The following is a 20,101-nucleotide window of genomic DNA, read 5'->3' on the forward strand; positions in this document are numbered from 1 at the left end:
CCCTACTGAGAAAAAGGTATGGAGTAAGATCACTGCCCAACAGAATAGGTTTAAAACGAGCAGCATCCGTGTCATTTATTTATTTTTGTTTTGTTCAGACACTTTTTTCTTTTTTAGTAGTTTATTCCCCAGCAAGAACCTGTTAGAATTCAATCAGACATCAACAGTCTTCATCATCAGCAAATACAGCAGGTGTTAGAATGGAAAAGTGGATTTGAGGAACAAGTGCTGCTGGTATAATGGAAGTGGCTTACTGGTTCCACTGTTCAGAATCAAACATCCGTGTATAGTACTCGTGTCGAAGTACCACACGAAAACACATACAGTTCAACTTTTAATCAGAGAAGGTCAACAGGAGTCACACTACAGAGGAGAAATAATACAGAGGGTAGTAAGTATAGAAAATTATTTTTGAGACAAATACACCACATTTTCTTTACACTGGATTATATGTACATATTCATTTTTTAAAGCAAAATGAAGCTTTTTAGAGAAAGCATATACCATTGAAACATGATCTGCCCTTGATTATTCTCAAAAGGTAATGTCTGCATCTGTTTTATACAAAATAGATTTTCAAACAATATTTGGGTAGTGCAAATCTTTTTATAGATTTAAGCTGGTTGATTACTTTCACAAACAGTTTGTGTGTGTGAAAAAAAACTGACTCCTATCCTATTCACAGTATTACAGTTTGACCAAAGTCATCATGTTGAAGTAAAAAAAAAGAAAAAAAAAAAATCAGATTTCTTTTTTACATTTTTCTTTTTTTTAACAAATGACTGTACATTTGTCTATGAGGAGCTACCACATTTACAATAGGTTCAATTTGTCTGTACTTGCTTTGGTCACTTTGTAATCAAACATCAAATAGGATTTTTTCGTTTTCTTTGCGCAGTCTGGTTGGACTGATTACTGAGTAAGTGTAAAATCTGGCCTGCAGAGATAAAAGTTAAATGTGAATCGTCTGTATGCTAATAGCTTATATTAGGAAAAAAAAAAAAAGCAAAAAAGGAAGCAACCACACTTTATGTGTTGATAGATTATCTGTTGTATCTATTGCATATTCATTTGTTCTCCTCAAAAATGTACAAGAAAGTAAGGATACATTTTTGAGCGAGAAGAGGCATGTGCGAGTTCATACATATATATTTATATAAATGTATATATAGATATATATATCTATATATATATATATATATATCTGTTGATATTTGAAAAGAAGCAGCAGCAGCAGAGATTTGGATACACTGAATGTGAAAGTAACCCATGAATAACCCCAATGCAGGTAGTAAAGATAGTTTTCAAATAGTTTTGAATTAACCTGAAAGGAAAATAACAAGCATCCTTTTTATGAGTCTGGGCGTGAATGGCAGCACATTCCTAAACTCTTCTAATCTGTCAAGAGATCCTTCCTTTCTGACAAAAACACATCATCACAGAAGCCATACTCAAAGCTATGGTTCTTAAAAGTCAGGGCATAAATGACTTAAACATGGACAACCACATGCTAACAACACATTTCAACAACCTGAGCACGGGAGTGGTTCAAAAATATAGTGCTTTTATATGAGTTGCTGGAGAACAATTTGACATTTTTCAACTTTAAATGCGCGGGCGAACACACACTGTAGGCGCTCCACTTGACATATTTATCCAATTATTTCTGACAGGGCAATACTGTATCTTTAAGTTATCAACATTTCTTTTAAACAAAATGAAAACATGTCATAGTTATGAGACACACTGATGACAAACTAAGCAGACAAACTCAACTGATGAAAATGTTGCAGCACATTTCAATTTCTGACATACATCACATACAAGAAAAAAAAAAAAAAAAAAAAGCCTGGCAAACCTGTTTTTCAATGTGATTACACATCTGTCTTACGATTCATTAATGATGACCTTAATCCAACAGTAATTGGTAATTTAAGACTTTTTCCCCTCATATTTATCAGACAAATTTATAAGCTTTTACTGCTGGGACTTGTTTCCTCCTGTGTTAAAACCACTGACCCAACTTCCAGCATCACTGAATACAGACAAAACAGGAGTTTGGCACTGAAATAGTTCCCAGAGAATAAAAGGATCCATTTTGCCCGCCTCCCCAGTCAGTGATGCTACTCTTTCACTGTCTCTAACAGGTGACTATTGCTAAGTGCTTTCAAATATTGGGACTCCACTACCTAACAGACAAACAAGCGTGCAAAAATACTAAAACACACAGGCATTCAGACAAAGTGCCTACACAACATTAATGGAGCTGGTTCAAAGGATAATTTTAAAAGAAATAGTCTGACATTTTGGTAAATATGCATATTAGCTTTCTGGCCAGGAATTTGATGGGATTGATAGTGCTGTTACATCTGTAAAGCTACACATAGTTGGTTAGCTTAGCAGAATATTTCCTACCATGTTATAGTATTTCTTTGACAAACCAACACTCATTACCCAATGCAGATGCTGACTGAGCGTATAGATGTACTGTGGAAAAAGGATGGTCAGAGGCAGAATCATCACTGCATCTGCCAGCTGTAGCAAATAGACTTAATAAATGAAGCATGGTTGTTTTTCAGTCGACTGGAGCTATGGCAGAACCACGGAAATCCTGATGATCTAAAAATGATGCAACAATAAAATATGCCCTCTCATTTCTGATTGGTAGACGCACATATATATCATGTTCCATTATTCAGCTACTGGGGAAGGAGGTGGTGCTGAAATAATAACCCAAGAGGGCTGTTTTAATAAAACATCTAATAAAAATGTTATCTAACTGCATCTAAAGTCATATAGTATTGACTGACACATAAGTTTTTTTTCTTCACAGTCTTTTAAAGCCTTTAGAAGGACACAAAGTGCTCAAATTGCACTTTGGGGGTTGTGCACAAGATGGTGAAAATGGAAGCAGGCTTTGAATAATCTGTTTTAACCATGAGGATCGTGTATACACACAAAGGATGGACCAAGCTGCCATGTTTGAACATAAAGACGGTCATGGTGGGGGGGGGGGGGATTTGTAAATGCATGTAATATAAAAAGTACAATCAGCAAACAATGAAGGTAGACCACGATGGTATAAAGAAAAGCACGCCGCGAACAGAAAATGGCTAAGATGATACTTGAAGCAAAAAAGGCACATATTTTTCCCTTTTATAATAGATGTGTAAACCTGGAAGAAGCTGGCTTGTGGGAGAACTCATCCTTTGAATGGTCAGTTAACAATCCAACAGAATTGTTCGTTGTCCATAGTATCAATTAAAGCAATGAAATATGCTTTTTAAATGACCGTAAAACAGATTTTTCCCCCATATGACAGATAAACATTTGTTACAACCACCTATTAAAACTGAAAGAGAAACATACAGTCTAAAAGCCTTCTTGAAAGCATGTTATTAGTTAAGCTTTGTTACCTTCTCAGGTAACAAAAACCTGGAAAACGGTATAAATGGTTAGATTTTGAAAATGTAGAAAATACTATCAGAACCTGCACAAAGATATTTGTTTTTATCTATTTTAGATATCGTTCTCTATTGAAGGTAAGTAACCTGAGACAACATGGATAGCCTATTATCCTATTTCTCTTTGATTATCTTTTATCTTAAAAACATTTCCTACTTGTTGTTATACACTACATCTGAGACTGTCCAACACAACAAACCTTCTGTGCTCACTGTCTGGTTTCTAATGTCTCCAGTCTCTCCCTCCAGACCCGTAAGTCACAACACCATGTTGCATATTCCCTCTCAAAAAAACAAAAAACAAAAAAAAACAAAAACGAAAACGAAAAAAACAAAATAAAGATAAACCATCATTTGCTCCTCATCTTAGATCCTCAGTGCTTTCATTGTTGCTCTTCTTAGGGGTGGGTGGGGTGTTGGGGTGATGGTGTTGTAGGATTTAAGGCATTGTGTCTGGTTACAGGGAACAGTCATCTCTGGTGGAAGAGGAGTGGTTTGACGCTTCCAGCCTTGAATTTTGGTAACTGGTTGCTGATGATCTCTACCAGCATCTCTGGGAACTCCACACTCAGGGATTTATTCACAAAGGTGTAGAAGCAGAAGTTGAGCAGTCCACCAACCATCTGCAGACACACAGGTTTGTACTTGTCAAACAGAAGCATCATTCATCAATTACCATCATCATCAGGTACACAACTGATACCACCGACCTATATATACACAACACATTTTAAATAGCTGTAGTTGATGTTGTTGTTGTTGCACTAGTGATGTGTAAGTTCAAGCGGAGGCGGGTCTGACTGCAGTGTGGGAGTTAAAGTTAAAAATTAGATGCAGTGTACAAGTTAGTTAGATATTACTGTAAATGCACAACTTCTTTACAAATCTTTATTAGATTTTACCAGAAGAATAATTCTTTACTATCTTACCAGGAACTATGGCTTGTCAAGCTGTATAGCAAAGTTTCTATACCCTGCTTAGGACAGACTACCTTTACATTTACATTAATGACAAGATGCAGTTTCCTGTCATGTTACGCTTATTCTATTTGGATTGGGACAATAGTAATGTGAATTACTGCCAACATCACGTTGTTTCTTGTAACTGGAACTTAAAACTAATTTAAGTGGAAACTTCAGCATGGGCCCCTGCACTAAAGACATTTTGGATTATTAATGAGTTGATGGTAGATGGAGAAACATGTTGTATCATATGTTAGTTAGGTCACATGATAGCATAATGTTCATTAGATAGCCTTTGTTCTTCATAGGCTAATTTAGACTATAATTAGAATAATTGGGAATACGACTTATATAACGAAGCGACCTATGTATGTTTTTTATTCTTCAACAAGACTGTTTTTGCTAAAAGCGACTTATAGCCCTGGAAATTCCAGGTATTGTGATTTTTTTTAAAAAAAAAACACTGTAGTTAAAGAAGGCCTGGTTCTGTAATGTTGATGTCACACAAAGCGTTTTGCCACTGTGCTGTCTCTCCGTACCTCATGCATCGAGTCGAGCAGCTTTGTGAGCTGATAGAAACGCTGCCAGTTCTGGCTGGAGTTCTCCTCACGCTTCACAATGGCTTTTCCGAGCTCCTTGATGTAGGACATCCGGATCTCATCGAACACCGCCTGGCTCTTCAGACCATCCTTTGGCACTGTGGGAGAGCGGAAGCTCAATATTGAGATCTGGAGCAGTGCACTGTGTTACTGAGACACCTATTACACTTCTCTTGTTAAAGTACAAAGAAGAAAGGGCATATTTTACCATAACAAATATCCATATTGTGATGGATTAAAAACCAGCAACTAATGAATATCAGGGTGCCACTTAATAATATTTTGCATTTGCTTGGGCACTATGATTGGTGGTTCAGCTGCTGTAAGGGGAAACATCTGACCTGTGCTGAGCAGCAGCAGAACCTTCATGCACAAATACTCGTCATGGGAAACCTGAAGTCGGACGAACTCGCTGGAAATCTTCAGCATCTGCTTACACTGGTTGGCCATGTAGGGCAGCTTCATCCGCTCCCTGGTGGAATTAGTCAGCAAGGGTTAAACAGCACAAATGTATTTCTTCTTAAGTCACAGCTGATTCATTGAGCACTTTGTGAGGTCTGAATGAGTGTGATGAACAATCTCCCTGTAATATGTAAGTTCATGGGACTTTTTAGCCTATCAGTTTGTTAAAGCAGAAGGCTGAGAAAGCAGATTTGAGATGAACTAGTGTCTTCTCTGTGATCAAATAAAGATGAAACATCCAAACTTCATCCAAAAACTCAATGAGTTGCTTTTCCACTCCTCATTTGATTCAAAGTCAACATAAAATTCATTAAAATATACATACCAAAACACCACAGCCAGATTCATATTCAAGAAACACATTAAAAATTGACATAGGAAATTGGAAATAGAAAAGACTGTTTCAAAACTGCCATTATCAAATGCAAATATATAACAATTTGGCAAAAAAGAACAGTCTGCATGACATCAGATACTAATTATTATTATATTAACTTTCAGCTTGTGATTGTGAAAAAAAGTGCCCAAAGCTCTAACTGTTAACTGTGCAGACTATATGACACTCTGGGCTGTTTACAAACATAATCAAGTCTACAGATAAGGGACAAAATGCTGATTAATGATGACAGTTGACACTGCGATACACCAATCACTCGGAAACACCACATCCATGCTCAATTTATGTGAGATGCAAGTCAAGACTCCATTTACCAGACCACAGGAAGGATTTAAAACACATTAGTGTAGTACTAGCTTTGGTATAAAACCACCCAACAAGGGTTGGAGCTTTGGTCTTTTATACAGACTGAAAATACATTAGTACATACTCATTGATGACGAGGTCTGGTGCGAAGCAGAGCATGTTGCCATTGCACTGTTGGTAAGACCTCCAGCCCAGACTGAAGGACATGAGGAAGAGCCAGGAGCACTGCAGCAGGGTCATCTGGTCATCCAGGTGTAGGTTCCTGAAGCCTGAGTGAAGGGACGTGCAAATACTTCAACCAACTACAAATACAGTCTCAGTGTATGAGAAGGTGTAGTGGTGTACCCAATGACAGTACAGTAGGTCATTTGTCTACAAATATGTAATCTTTAATAGGTGATTCTATCTGTAAATAAAATAGCTCAATCAATTTGCAGAAGAAGAATCTGTGTAACAGAAACCTTTTGTGAGGACTTCCATCAGATTGTAGTCATGTTTACTTGATCAACCAGGATGCAAATACGGCTGATCTAGATGCACTGACTGTTTGCTTGCACAAAAACATTATTTTATTAATCTGTCTACACAGTATAGACTCCTATACTGCCAGAATACATTAGAACATCTCCAGTGTCCAATATTTGCCTGCACTGTGCTGTGCACTGTTAAAATAAAATGTGATTGCATGTGCTGGCTGCATGTCAGACTTTGTGTGGTGTCACAGTATGGACAGCACACATCATAAACTTGTCTTTGAGCAGATTTGAGGGTTCCCCCCTTTTTGCCTGTATGGAACGCAGCACTTTAATACATATACCCATATATTGTTGCAGAATCTGCACTACATCTTATGAAAAAGCATTTTTCAAAACTGTAGCTTTATGTCAATGTGCCACAATATTCTCTTTGCAAACTCACAGCTATAATGTACTTAATGTACTTGTGTCTAAACTCACTTTAAAAAGCAAGTTTACAATCATACTACCAGAGCAGACTATTAACCTGGCAGAGCCTTCGCCCACTTGACAGCAGAGACGACCTGTCGGCCACCCAGCCTGTTGAAGGTGGTCATGAGTCGGGTGGAGGTGTCTGGGATGGTGCTGTCGTAGCCAGCATAGATGATGTCTGGCTCGATGGCCTTCAGCAGAGACAGCATTGTAGGAACAAGTTCTGGCATGCACTTGGGTACAAGGGAGCGAGCCTCAACTGGTGGAGAAGGCATCACCTCGGGTGGGTGGCTTGGCTGGGTGCCCTTCAACCGATTCAACTTCTTGGTTTTTCGTGCTGCAGAAAACAGGCATGTGCAAGAGTTAATCCATACAACGAGGGAAGATAGACAAGAAGACAGAGGTAATTGCACCAGCTCAAACATACAATATTTGGCATTATGTTTGGGGTTAATATGTACCTTCCAGGTTCATGCCTGACATTAGACATTTGCGGAAGCGACAGGCTGGGCAGTTCTTCCTCCTGATTTTGTCTATTATGCAGTCGTTCCTCCCAGCACACAGGTAATTATGCTGCCCTGAGGTACAGAGAAGAGGAAGATTAATGTTATTTACCTTCATGGTGGTGGGGAACACTCCAGGGGGATAAACTAATTAGCATCACAGTCCTATACTTTCTTATATTCATGGCTTCAACTCCAACTCATAATGACTCCAACATGAGTATACCTGACCTTATGAAAGAATCAGTGAGAAAAAAAATGATGTAGGGTTTTATACCTTCCACTGCTCTCTTAAAGAAGACCTTGCAGCTGCCACAGGTGAGGACGCCGTAGTGGCAACCTGATGCCTCGTCAGAACACACCAGGCAGATTTTATGAGCCCTGCTCTTTCCCTGTGTTGAGGACGTAGGCATGCCCCCTTCTGGTCTGGCGGTTGAACTGGAGGGAGGTGAAATGTCAGATTTTCAAACAAGAAAAAAACCTGCAGTTTAAAAAACTAGACCTAGCATTGACTATGACCAGGGTTTATACCATCTGCTTAAAAAATGCTCCACACTAAGTGATTGCAAAAATACAGTTACAGTGAAGTAGTAAAATCAAGACAAGACATTTTAGTCAAATCAGTATCATACTACATAGCGTATGCACCATTTATACTGCATACCCCTACTCCTGAAAGGATCCTTTCAGAGTTCAGCAGCAGTTTATATTTACTGTGCACTGTCAATCAAATTACACATACTCTACACATATCCTCCAGTCATAGTCAATGTGTTCCATCTACTTGTTTTCTTCCATGTTGCCTTGATTTCTAAAATCATGAGTCCCACTGTACCCATCTGGGCCTTTAAAGCCTACATTATCTGAAGATCTGTGGTTGTGGCTGTCATAAAATGGCTCTTCTTACTTTCATTGAACCACAAACGTTTCCAGACTCGGTCAGCAGTGGCTAGAGGTGCGCTTTTTCAAACTACCACTAGAGGACATCCGGCTTCGCTGCAACTGTGTACCAGAGGTCCACACCCCCTTTCTAAGCTACTGGCCACAGCAACAACAACGCCCACACTCAGAGGGTATTGAGCCTGAGAAGTACAACAACTGTCTGTGTCCACATGTCTGACGCCAAAATGAAGACAAACAGTTTTATTTGATAAGAGCTGGTTTGAAATGCAACAGCACGCTAACACACCTGCCTGGTGTTGAGCCAAGTTCATCCTTAGTTATGCAACATGTGGGCATTAGCATGAAAGCAAGACAGGCCCCAGCAGTCAGTTGGCATAGCAAGATGGGAAAACCTGAGTCAAGCATTAAAGCATAAAGACCAGAAGCATTTAGCAGCCAATTAAAAAAGAAAATATCAGAGACAGAGAGCTCATAGGAGACAGAAAACTTTTTGAGCAATAAGTCAATAAGCCTGTCCATTTTCCATTTATGGCCTGCATTCAATACAACTGTCTGCTAGCAGTGGGTGAGCTTTCATTTCCTGAGTGGCTTTGACTGTCGCCCAAATTGTATCACACAGCTGAAACACAAACCTGGGAGTAATAACTACCAAATCTTGTGGCTGATTATGAGAAATATAGACACCACGAAGTGTGGTACTCACTGAACAGCTGCTCCAGCTGTGAGAGGTGAAGCCAAGGGAAGATTTAATGGATAAATAGAAAAAAAGCCTTCAAACCAGCATTTTCAAATACATCTGACTGCCAAAATAGGATTTTAATTTCAGTTTGCTAGATATGGCCAAGATATTTTATAAAGAACAAATCACAATCCATGTAATTTATCATTGTCTGAAGTGGACAACTGGAGCAGAAGGGACACTATTATAAATATTTAAAGCTGCAATAAAAATTTTTGGAATTGGAAAGTGGATTCATCATTCTTACTATAAAAAGGGTCAACTTATGTACAGGTGGAAACTGCAATAAATTATTTATTTGTAAAAGTGGAAAAGGGAAACCTAAAATTTACAATCATATATCCAACAAGTTCAATACACTACAGTTGAACCTATGATCATCCTTTTTAATAGCTACTTTGTGATAGCCAGAATATATCAGTGTTAAATAAAGCTGCACAGTTTTATATGATTAAAGAAAAGTTTTTCAAAAGCTTTTTACTGATACATTACTACCCATAAAGTATTATTAAAATGTAACGTGAATTTTGTTAGTCCATATTTAAATTCGATGTTTCCACTGGTGGATAGGTCTTTGTTAAAAAAAGAGATCACAATCTCAATGAGACTATTTAAATTAAGGATTAAATAAATAAATAGTGTCACTGTACAACCAGAGATTTTTATTTCAGGGTGGTGCCACAGATAAGATCAACAAGCCGTCTACTAGACTTAAAAGCTGCACTATTTTCAAATCAACAACGGCTCGAATGATGACATGTAATGTGGAAGGTGCTGTTTGTAGCAATGAAACCACATAGAATTATCCCCGATTCTGCAGTTCCTGCAGAGCGTTTTAGCACCTCTCCACTCCCTGTTTCAGTGTCACAACCTGAAACTTTACCATTCTGGTTTAGTCTCACCACCATCAGCAGTGCCCTAAAAGATGTGGCAGGTTTTCAACCAAACACACTGATTAAACATCTGTTCACCAGCTTCTTAGCACCCAACGGTGGCCCAGTGAAGCCTAGTGGTAAGTGTGGTAAACAATGCTGTTTAAAAATCAGGTAGAGGAACATGGCATGTAACAGTCAGCTGGCATCTGCTTGATGGGCAATAATTCCAATTGTGCTGTCTACATATTGTCTTGACATATAATTGTGCTGTGAAAATATTCTCATTATAACTCACAGTATGCATTTATTTTGCACAATTTAATATGAATCATTATTATAAATGTTACTTATCATTTAAATTATAAATCTTCAATGAACTCTTGTTGAGCACTTCTGCATACCTGCTGTTTGAATCACAGCCAACAGTCCTTCACTAAACGAAACAGCAGCAGACGGTGAGGAGGGTTATACGGTTAATATAACTCATAGAAGTCTTGTGCTGCTGAGGTGATGTAACCACTGTGCCATCTGTCTCACACAGATTTAAGGGGGGTTTCCCTGACATGCTGCTTTTGGGAGCACAAACACATACATATAAAAAGCCCAAATGGAGGGTGTGGTGACCTGAAGGGTGGGCAGAGGACGCTAATGAGTGATGATGATGACATCAAAGGGAGTAACCAGTTTGTCCTTCACTGGCCCACTGGGCTGGTGTCAGGACAGCTTTACTAGACGGCTTTAGGCTGCTGGTTCAAATCCAATTACTGCAGCCACTATATGTTTGGACAACAAAGTGATGTCAATGTTGTCCAGTAGTTAAACTCAATTTGGAATCTGTTGATGACAACTGACCTACTCCGTGGGACAAGCTACAAAGCTGGTTTTGTGGACTGTCAGACACAAACCAATCAAAGCTTCACAGCAATGTGCAGAGATTGAATTTCCTCTTTGTGAAACCATCTGTTTAAGTGCCTGCTCACCATTGACAGGAAGTTCTTGCATTCCCTCAGAGTGTACTATCGGTCAGAGCCCAGTCGCTGTGCAAAGGCACAGGCACCCTGAGGTGGGCCTCGAGCAAGAGCAGTGCTAAGAAACTTAACCACTTGCATCTCTAGGAATCTGATCAATCAGCTTGGTGTTTAATGAGGTAAGCCACTTCACACACTTACGATAATGCAGGTGGCCTAGTGCCCTGCTTAACAATTCATAATCCCCTTTCAATCATGAGTATCACAAGCAGCTTGGCATAGCCATGCTCTTTACCACTTCAAGCAAACAGCTGTCAGAACTGTATCATTTTCTGTTTGCAAATTTATTGCACATATTAGCCTACTTTAACCTTTAGTACTTGACCTACTTCAGACCACTCACATTATCCCAGAGAAAACTTCAATTATTATCTTCGCTAAACCAGATGGTCTAAGCCCCTAAATGAAGCTTGATATCATAATTTGAGGATCTGGATGGCTGCGTGCTTCAAATCGGATTTCTGTTACTTTCTCATTATAACTGATATGGATAGACAATGGATAAATGTCTCCAAAATTGAGAGTCTGAAGACTGGAGCAGAGGACCAGCACAAGGAAGTGCTTCATCTCTGATATAAGAGCCACTAAAATAGAAAGGGGAACTGGTCTGCATACTCTGAATCATTTTCACATGCAGAACAACAAAAACACAGCTTCCAAGAGTGGAGAGGCTGGATTTGTTTGGTTTGAAGACTGGGCAGTACTCCTCTAAAAATATCTGCCTGCTGTGCCCCATAATAAAAACAGATCATGTGCCTTTATACGACTTTAGTGCAACATCCTCACTAAACAAAAGCCCCGCTGCCACAGTAAATTAATACAATGGAGATACAGTGGCCTTTGAAGCAGTTCTACGTTAACATATTTATGGACATTCTTTTGGTTCATGATACAGGTCATTAGCTAGATACTCTTGCACGTGATACTCTGGATGATCCCTCACTGTCACGGTCTTCTGCAAAGAGCAAATGTCTCCTCCTTCATGCTATACTGACAAACCTGTTTTGAACAACAGTCACATTTTGTAGCCCCAAGCAGCAACCACTGCTTGGCCTCAAACACCAGAGGAGGAAACTAAGCCTAACTCGTGTCTCAGCACAAGAAAAATAACCCCAAAGGATCTGAGTTTCCACATTGGTTTCCATTATAGAAGCCATTAGTGACTGTACATAGATGGGAGGTCGCTTCCTGGCCTGTAAAATGAATTGGAGGCTTGCTGCTGCTACTGTGAGCATAATTTTAATACCTTGAGCTGTACACCACTGCATATATGAGGAACCCAGTCCTGAGGTTCAAATTTGCTGACTAAAAAGTGTACACAAATATAAGAAGAGGAGTACAAACTTTTCTGTATCATCTTAACCTCAAAATGGGGAATTTCTGCAAGCCTATTCAGTGTCAAAACACATCAAGAACTAAATTCAAAAAACACTGAACTGTGGTTACAGGGGAATGCAGTAATAACACAAAAGTGACTGGAATGGCTGGCATTTGATCTGGTGCGTTCGCTCGGCACCAGCTGTGTGGAGGCAGGAGGGAAAGTAGGTCAGGAGAGTGAGAGCTTCACAACGGCGCTGTGTCCACCTGCCTACCACAGCGCTTGTGACACACCCACATGCACAAACGCACACACTCATGTATAGTACAGAAAGCTAGCAGCCGTGCATGTCACTTACACACACAAGCACATTGAAAAAGGGTGTTTTACAGCTGCTGATAGCTTCTGCTGACTGTCAACATCTCAAGGCCGGTTGCAGGAAGCAAAAGAGAGAGAGGGACACAGAGAAAGAGAGAAAATGAGATAGAGCGAGACAGACGGCGAGGGAACGAAAGTGAGAGAGACATCCAGAGAGAGGGGTGTGCCGCAGCAAGACTGTGCACTGAAAAAGCCAGTCCAAGACCAAAGATTACTTTTAAACAGAGCCAAGCCTAAGAGCTGAGACTATGCATGCACTAAATATACAGCTTTCTATAAATAAATAAATAAATATATATATATATAATTAAATACAGCACATAACCTACTCATGTATCAACCCAGGCACCAAGCTGATACAACAGCTGATACATCTGACAGCTGTGAAAAAAAAAATTTCTAAGTATCAGCACCAGCTGAATTTATAGTCTGGCTATAGACGCAGCTTTAAAATCAAGGTTTATCCCTCTGAACACTGCCATGATTCATGAGGCTGTATATTCTATGTTGGGACACATTAATTACCTGATAAATACCCATCTCTACCATTAAACTCAGTCAGTCATTAACAAAGTCACATAAAACAGGCTGCAACATAGTTCTGAGGACACTGCAGTAGTCAAGCATATCCCTGAGGCCAGGAGTCATACCTACACTTCATCAGTATGATGCATTACAGAGAGTACTCTCAGTTTTTCACGGTTGTTCTAAAGTAGGGTAACATTTTATTTTAAGCAGCAGACCATCATGGGAAGATAGTAAAAGCGATGGCTGTGACAGAGAAGAAGAAAACTGCATTAACGCAGCACAGTTTTGGTTAAGTCCATTTTCAAGTGTTATTCAGCAGCGAGTCATAGCCAGTTTCCAAAGCTGACTCAGTATTCCCACATGTGAAATTCCTTGGAGTTTTACCATCTTAGTGAAGACGCTCTCTGGTGAGCTCTTCAACTTGCCCAGGCACTGCTTCATGTGGCCTGTTTCTGTCTGCAGGTTCTGGGCCAGCAAATCACATCTACTGCAGAATAATCTGTTAATTTGGGGGTCATGGTGTTAAACGAACGTCAGAACATTTCCTAAAGTCTAAGGTTACTTCTTCAACTGATTCTAGTACCCAACAGTGTCTGCCGAGACAAAACTGAGGAGCAAAGAATGGTTATACCTGTTTAACTAATACAAAAAGTGAACTAGAGCTGAGAAAATTTTGGGGGGAGTTTCTTTTTATCCAACTGAAGTCTAAGGACAGAGGGGGTTGTATGATGTGCACATTGTAAAGCCCACCTGAGGCAGATTTGTAACACTGGGCTAACACTGGACTACAGAAACACAACACTGCTTTGTCTACATGTAAGAACTGCTTTATTCAGTAAGCCAGTTTGTCTGCTGTAACTAATGTCTTTATAGGTTGTATGTTTATTTTGTAAGAGCACAGACTATAAAGTCAGGAGCAGGATATGCAGCTAAGCTACATCTGACTCACAAACTGAACTCCACAGTATGGGCCGGGCCAATCACAGAGGAGGAAATGCTATGCTAAAAAATAGACGTTACATAATACAGGCCTACTGAGGGAGCTGTGAGATTATGCACCAGAGCAATTATATTTTTTGCATCTTTCTTCCATTCAGTTCAGTTATTTCCTTCAGTGCTACTCAGTGTTAATCAGGTCATGCCACATCAAAACCAGTTACCATATGATGAGGGTGTGTATTTCCCAAAATAGGAACAAAGCCGAGCATTTCTCAAGGTGAAGCATTCTTTGTTGTGTGAGAATGGGTTGTTTGTGAGTCAGACCATAAAACTGAGTCAGATCGTAAAACCGTGATGCAGTAAATGAACAGATGAGGTATGGAAAATTAAAGCGCTGGTGAAGTGGGAGAAAAGTAGCTCTGTTAACAGTAGGACCTGTGCAGTGCAATGCAGCAAACTCTCAAGCTACAGCAGGTCAGGTCCTCAGTGCCATGCAAAGTCCTCCGAGCCCGGGGAGGAAACAGAAGCAGCACCATTGCGTGACAAGCTGGAAAACATGGTGACTTGATGCCAACTGCCTAACAACCACAGAGCTAGTTGCAGTGGATTTCAAGCTCCTAAACGTCCCACAATTTGAAGCAAATACACACCACAAAAAACAAAAATAATAATAAAAAAAGGACAATACAAAGTCACCAAGCTTACACACCAACATGTCAATACCTAAGCAGGCACACACCCATACAAAATTATCTGCTCACATCACATGCACAGACAAAATCCTATACTTAAACACACACACACACACACACACACCTCTAAATAACACAAAGACAGGGTGATTAAAACGACATGTGGATTGAAGATGAGGTGTATCTCGTGTCTCTCTCTACCTTGACGCCAGGCATTAGAAGAGCTGAAAGTACTGCACATTATATGCTCAAACAATAAAAACACATACCAGTAACCACATTTTTGCCCTTGTTGACATGACACACTGCGTGACAATCTCTGAGCTGATCACTCCCTGTCAGGTACAGTGAATCAGGCAGGCATAAAAATAAAAGAGACAAAAAAGATGTAATTCTGTCACATCACTCTTGGTGAAGAATTCCTACTGAACTGCTTCACAACTGGGCCCCAAAGCCACATTCACAGCTGGGGCCATAAAACTATACAGGGAAGCAAAGTAATAACTGTGCAAAAGACACTTTGTGGAATGAGGTGGAGTCCATACACTATGCCTGGATACTATACATTCATCAGACTCAGAGATCGAGGTGAAAAGAAAAAAAAAAAAAAAAAAAAATCGTACACGTCAGTACAACAATCAGTCTCTTAAGCTTTTCTCTACACTGGAATAATTTCTTTCTTACATCACAGGCTTGACTGTTCTGGAAAGGCCACAATTCATTCATCCTTATTGTTGAATGAACGGCCTTGGCTGCTCCTTGGGGACAGATCGACTTCAAGTGAAGACATTGTACATCTCAGGTTTATTTTTGGCATAATGCAGCTGGAAGATCGAAGAGATCTGCCCAAACCGACCTCATTATCTACCATTGTGTGGCTACTTCCATGAGAAACTGAGCAGGGCCAAGAGACTGTCGAACTGATAAATAAAATATCCTATAAGATTAAAAAAAAAACAAAACAAAAACAATGACACTATCTTGCTCAGAAGGAAAACCCTTGACCACACATTGAAATTGTAACATGCCACAAACAAACATATTGATGCTCAGGCCTGTCTAATCTGGGAGAAAAACAAAGATTAAATATCCACTATGGATATGAGTGGAATACCTTTGGCTTTTTTTTTTTCTTACAGCTTATCATTGCTCCAGATCTTGGTGCTTATTGCTGCAGCCACATCCTGTGCAGTCCACGAGCCTGTCTCAAAACGCAGGATTAGTGGGTTAAATGGCTAACGTGGTATTAACGCAGACATTTCTATGTCAGGATGATGCCCTAATTTTAAAGTGAGCATTATTTCTGTGGTGACTAACAATGTAAACCAAAGCTGCGAGGACAGGGACCCACAGGGACCTATTTCTTCAACATTTTCCACAGTCACCAGTGTTTGATTTGTGAAACTTGATAACATAAGTAAAACTATAAACAACACGTGTAGGCTGCGACTAACAACTATTTTCAACACTGAATAATAATTTACTCCACAACATGAAATGATGAAATGTGGGTCACAAGTTATGGAAGGCTAAATAATGGCTTCATAATAGGAAATGACCAAGGCATTTTTAAATAGACTGGTCTTGATTACACAAACACCCATCTTTCTGATCCTTTGATTAATGAGCAAAGGTTATGTGCATCACACATCACAATTATAAAACACTGAAACCATGTACGAACACACAAGGTTAACTAGCAGGTTAAGCATAAAGTTGCATGATGAAAGAACCAAAACCCAGCAGTCTTAATGAATGTTAGCCACCTTGTCAGCAAGCATTAGTGAACTAAAAACCTCTTTGGGCGACATTTCACAGTGATGTTTCTAAGTCGAAATATGCCTTGAAAAGCAGTTAGCCCAAAACAACTATTTAAACAACAGTATTGTGAACATTCAGACAGACGGCTCAAATGATGGAAAAACAGTGCTGTCAAAACAGTCATACATTGACACGCCTCTATCCATGGATGACGTACAATACACTAGACAACCATAAAATAAAATCTATAAAGACATAATTGAAGAAAGGAAGTGTTGCAGTATATATCGGTATAGGGCTTTTTTTTGCTATCCATCATATCCCAAATAGTTGGATTTGGTCTGCTAAATGTAATACAGGACAGTACAGCAATATAGTCTGTGGAGAAACTAATTTATAAAATAATTTCTAGCCCATTGGAGATCTTGGGGAGGAAGGGAGAATAACAATATAATAATAATTGTCAATAATAATAATTGACATATAAATGGCAACAACAGAAACATGTAGTATCTCAAGTTACTAAGACTAAATCGAAGGGTCCGATCATAGCAGAGAGCTGAGTACTGTCTACATTCCTTACCTGGCAAAGCTGGCAGGGCAAGAGGGAGAGCCTGAGAAAGCCTCACTGGCCCTCTGCATCGCTGAGTTGTCCACAGCACCTTGGCTTCTGTTCCAGGCCACACCAATGGTTGTCACTGGGAGATAGAGGCTTGTCATTGGCTTCTGATCCTGCTGCTGAGCTTCACTGTTGTTGGGGTTGACACCAAAGTGGTAGCTCTGTCCTCCTGAAGTGCTCACCCCACAGATGGAAATGGCATTAGAGCCTGGCATGTCTGTAGATGATATGCCACTCATTTGGCAATAACTCTGACCTGCAGACGTTTTCTCCTGTTTGATTACGCCTGGGGTGCAGAGCTGAATGAAGCCCGTATCTTTTTCTTTCTTCACCATTGTAGACAATGTGGTTGCAGGGGTTATGGGCGAAGTTGTGGATATGTTATCGCTGATCTGATCTGCACTTGTCAGATTGGTGCCATTGAGAGAAACAGGGACTGGTCCATTGCTGTTACTAATCTCAAACTTCTCAGAGGCAACATCTCCAAGCAAAGAATCATCTGCCAGGTTGTACAGGAAGGCATCATCTCCTACATAAAAATCTGATGGGGACCCGGTGATCTCAAAGTCTTGGAGCAGGTCCAATGTGTTATCATTGACCAATTTCGGGTTCACATCCACATCTTTCCCAATGGGCTCAAAGGCATGATCAAGGTCTGTGGAATCCTGGTCTCCTTTATCCATAGAGAAATCCTCTGTTTTCATCAGGAAGAAGTTGGGGTCGGATCCGCCAATAAGTGAATCCATGGAGGACTGTGTAACGTCTCCTACACTGGTCTCCAAATTTTCCACCAGGTTTTGAGACCCAAACGCTAGAGATGTCTGTGTCTGAAATAGCTGCTGCTGTGGCTTCTGATCTTTCATCAGGCCCCTGGCCTCTGGGTCTTCCAACAAGGGTTGTCCGGTGGCAGTGAGTGAGGCAGAGGTGAGCTCCTCTGGAAGGGGGCTGTTGGTGAGGCCATTAGGTACCTGTCCTGGCTGCATCAAGGGGCTGGATGGAATAACGACAGAGGTAGCAGAGGTGATGGACATGGCACTGTGAGGAGCCACTTTCAGCAGTCCTCCCTCCTCTGGGCTTTCAGTGTAGACCAATTTGCTTAAATGGTCATCTTTCCTATAGGCTATCTTCCTCACTCCACCTTTATCCATCTTTTTATTGAGGGCGGGGGGGGGGGGGGGGGGGGGCAGAGAGAATACGTTAACACACAGTGCAAAACAACCTCATTATAACACACTACATTGGTTTAAACTGTAATCTGTAAATTGGTTTTAAGCTTGCACACATGCAGATCTCAAGAGGCTACCGTAGGTCAGCGTAACCCGGGGTAAAGGGACCAACCGTGCCCCCCTTGCGCGCCCTTGATCGCCAACGCAGCTAAAGATAGCTAACTACGTTAGCTCTCTCTCCATTAGCCAAACACTCACTTGAGCTTAGTGTGCTGAAAGCAAACACAACACAACGCGGGGTGGGCTGCGAATTACACACCGTTACCGCTACAGAGACCCGTAAAGTTTACCAGAGCCTAAGATATGTTTACGTTAGCTTTTTGCTAACTGTCGGTATGCTAGGTAGCAATGTGGCTAACGGTTGAAACTAACTACGTGCCAACATTTCACACCAACGTCGCTGGCAGCAATGTTAGCATGGCAGCTAACGCCGCCCTTATACCCGCAAATTCATTCTTACATACGCTGCGCTAGCAGATTTGTCCTTAGCTAACGAGGATATCGACACAGATAAATAATGTAAATAAAAGTCTATAATTATTTACCCTTGAAATGACTGATCGATGATAGGTGTCCCCAGCTCGTCTGTCAACATTGTTTTGGTCTGTCACTCCACAACACGTTAACACAACTCAATATTTGCTAGCGACGTTCTTCATGCGTCCCAGTTTAACTACATGGTTAGAAAAAATAAAAACAAAAAAAAAAATAAGCCAAGCTGAATCCCCTGGTGAGTGTTCAGTCTTCCAGGTCGATGTGGCCGTAAACTGTCATCCAAACTGCCCTAAGCTGGCTGAGCTATGGTGACTAGCCTTTAGGAAAGTAGCGCTCACCTCCAGGAAAACAGACAAAATGGAGAACACAACAAGCCAGGCCCATGGCTGAGCTGTTGACAACATGCAGCGCCCCCTGCTGGCCATGCCCGGTCACTGGATTAAAAAACATTTAAAAATAAATCAATTAATCAGTCAATCACCTGCATAGAAATAATTACATATTCACATTTTTCTGTAAATTCCAAATCTCATAGCATTTTAATAATGCAACTGGCACATACCAGGCCAGTGTGTATGTAAGTGTGAAAGGTGCACTGGGAAAGGTGCTCATCAAAACCTCTGCCCAGCAGTTTCTCCACAATTTTGGCACTGTTAATGATGCAGGATGCAAACAGACAGACAGACAGACACACACACACACACACACACACACACACACGCAGACATACACACACAGACAGACATATGAGACATATGTAGTGAATATTAATGTATTTTGATTCGTTTCTTATGTATTTCTTATAATTTCCTTAATTGTCTGCTCAGTGCACTGCCCTCTGGGAGGTCAAGAGGACACCCAGTGTCACCAAAAAGGTTGCATCTTTTAATTATTAATCAGTGATTTGTAATTAATGGATGACTTTTTCACTGTGCTACACTCAGCACCATTACTTAATTT

At 40.3% G+C, this 20,101-nt stretch overlaps 1 protein-coding gene across 1 annotated transcript; it reads right to left on the reverse strand.

Moving 5' to 3' along the window:
• Nucleotides 1-321: 321 nt before the first annotated feature.
• nr3c1 (nuclear receptor subfamily 3, group C, member 1 (glucocorticoid receptor)) lies at nt 322-19,478 on the reverse strand. Its single transcript, XM_026330733.1, has 9 exons — nt 19,192-19,478; nt 17,385-18,568; nt 7,918-8,078; nt 7,599-7,715; nt 7,193-7,474; nt 6,315-6,459; nt 5,367-5,497; nt 4,966-5,123; nt 322-4,087 (listed from the first exon to the last, which is right to left on the reverse strand). Exons 2-9 carry the CDS (start codon nt 18,566-18,568, stop codon nt 3,935-3,937), a joined length of 2,331 nt encoding a protein of 776 aa, XP_026186518.1. The 5' UTR covers nt 19,192-19,478; the 3' UTR covers nt 322-3,934.
• Nucleotides 19,479-20,101: the final 623 nt, after the last annotated feature.

Source organism: Mastacembelus armatus, chromosome 10 (assembly GCF_900324485.2).
Source record: "Mastacembelus armatus chromosome 10, fMasArm1.2, whole genome shotgun sequence".
NCBI lineage: Eukaryota > Metazoa > Chordata > Actinopteri > Synbranchiformes > Mastacembelidae > Mastacembelus > Mastacembelus armatus.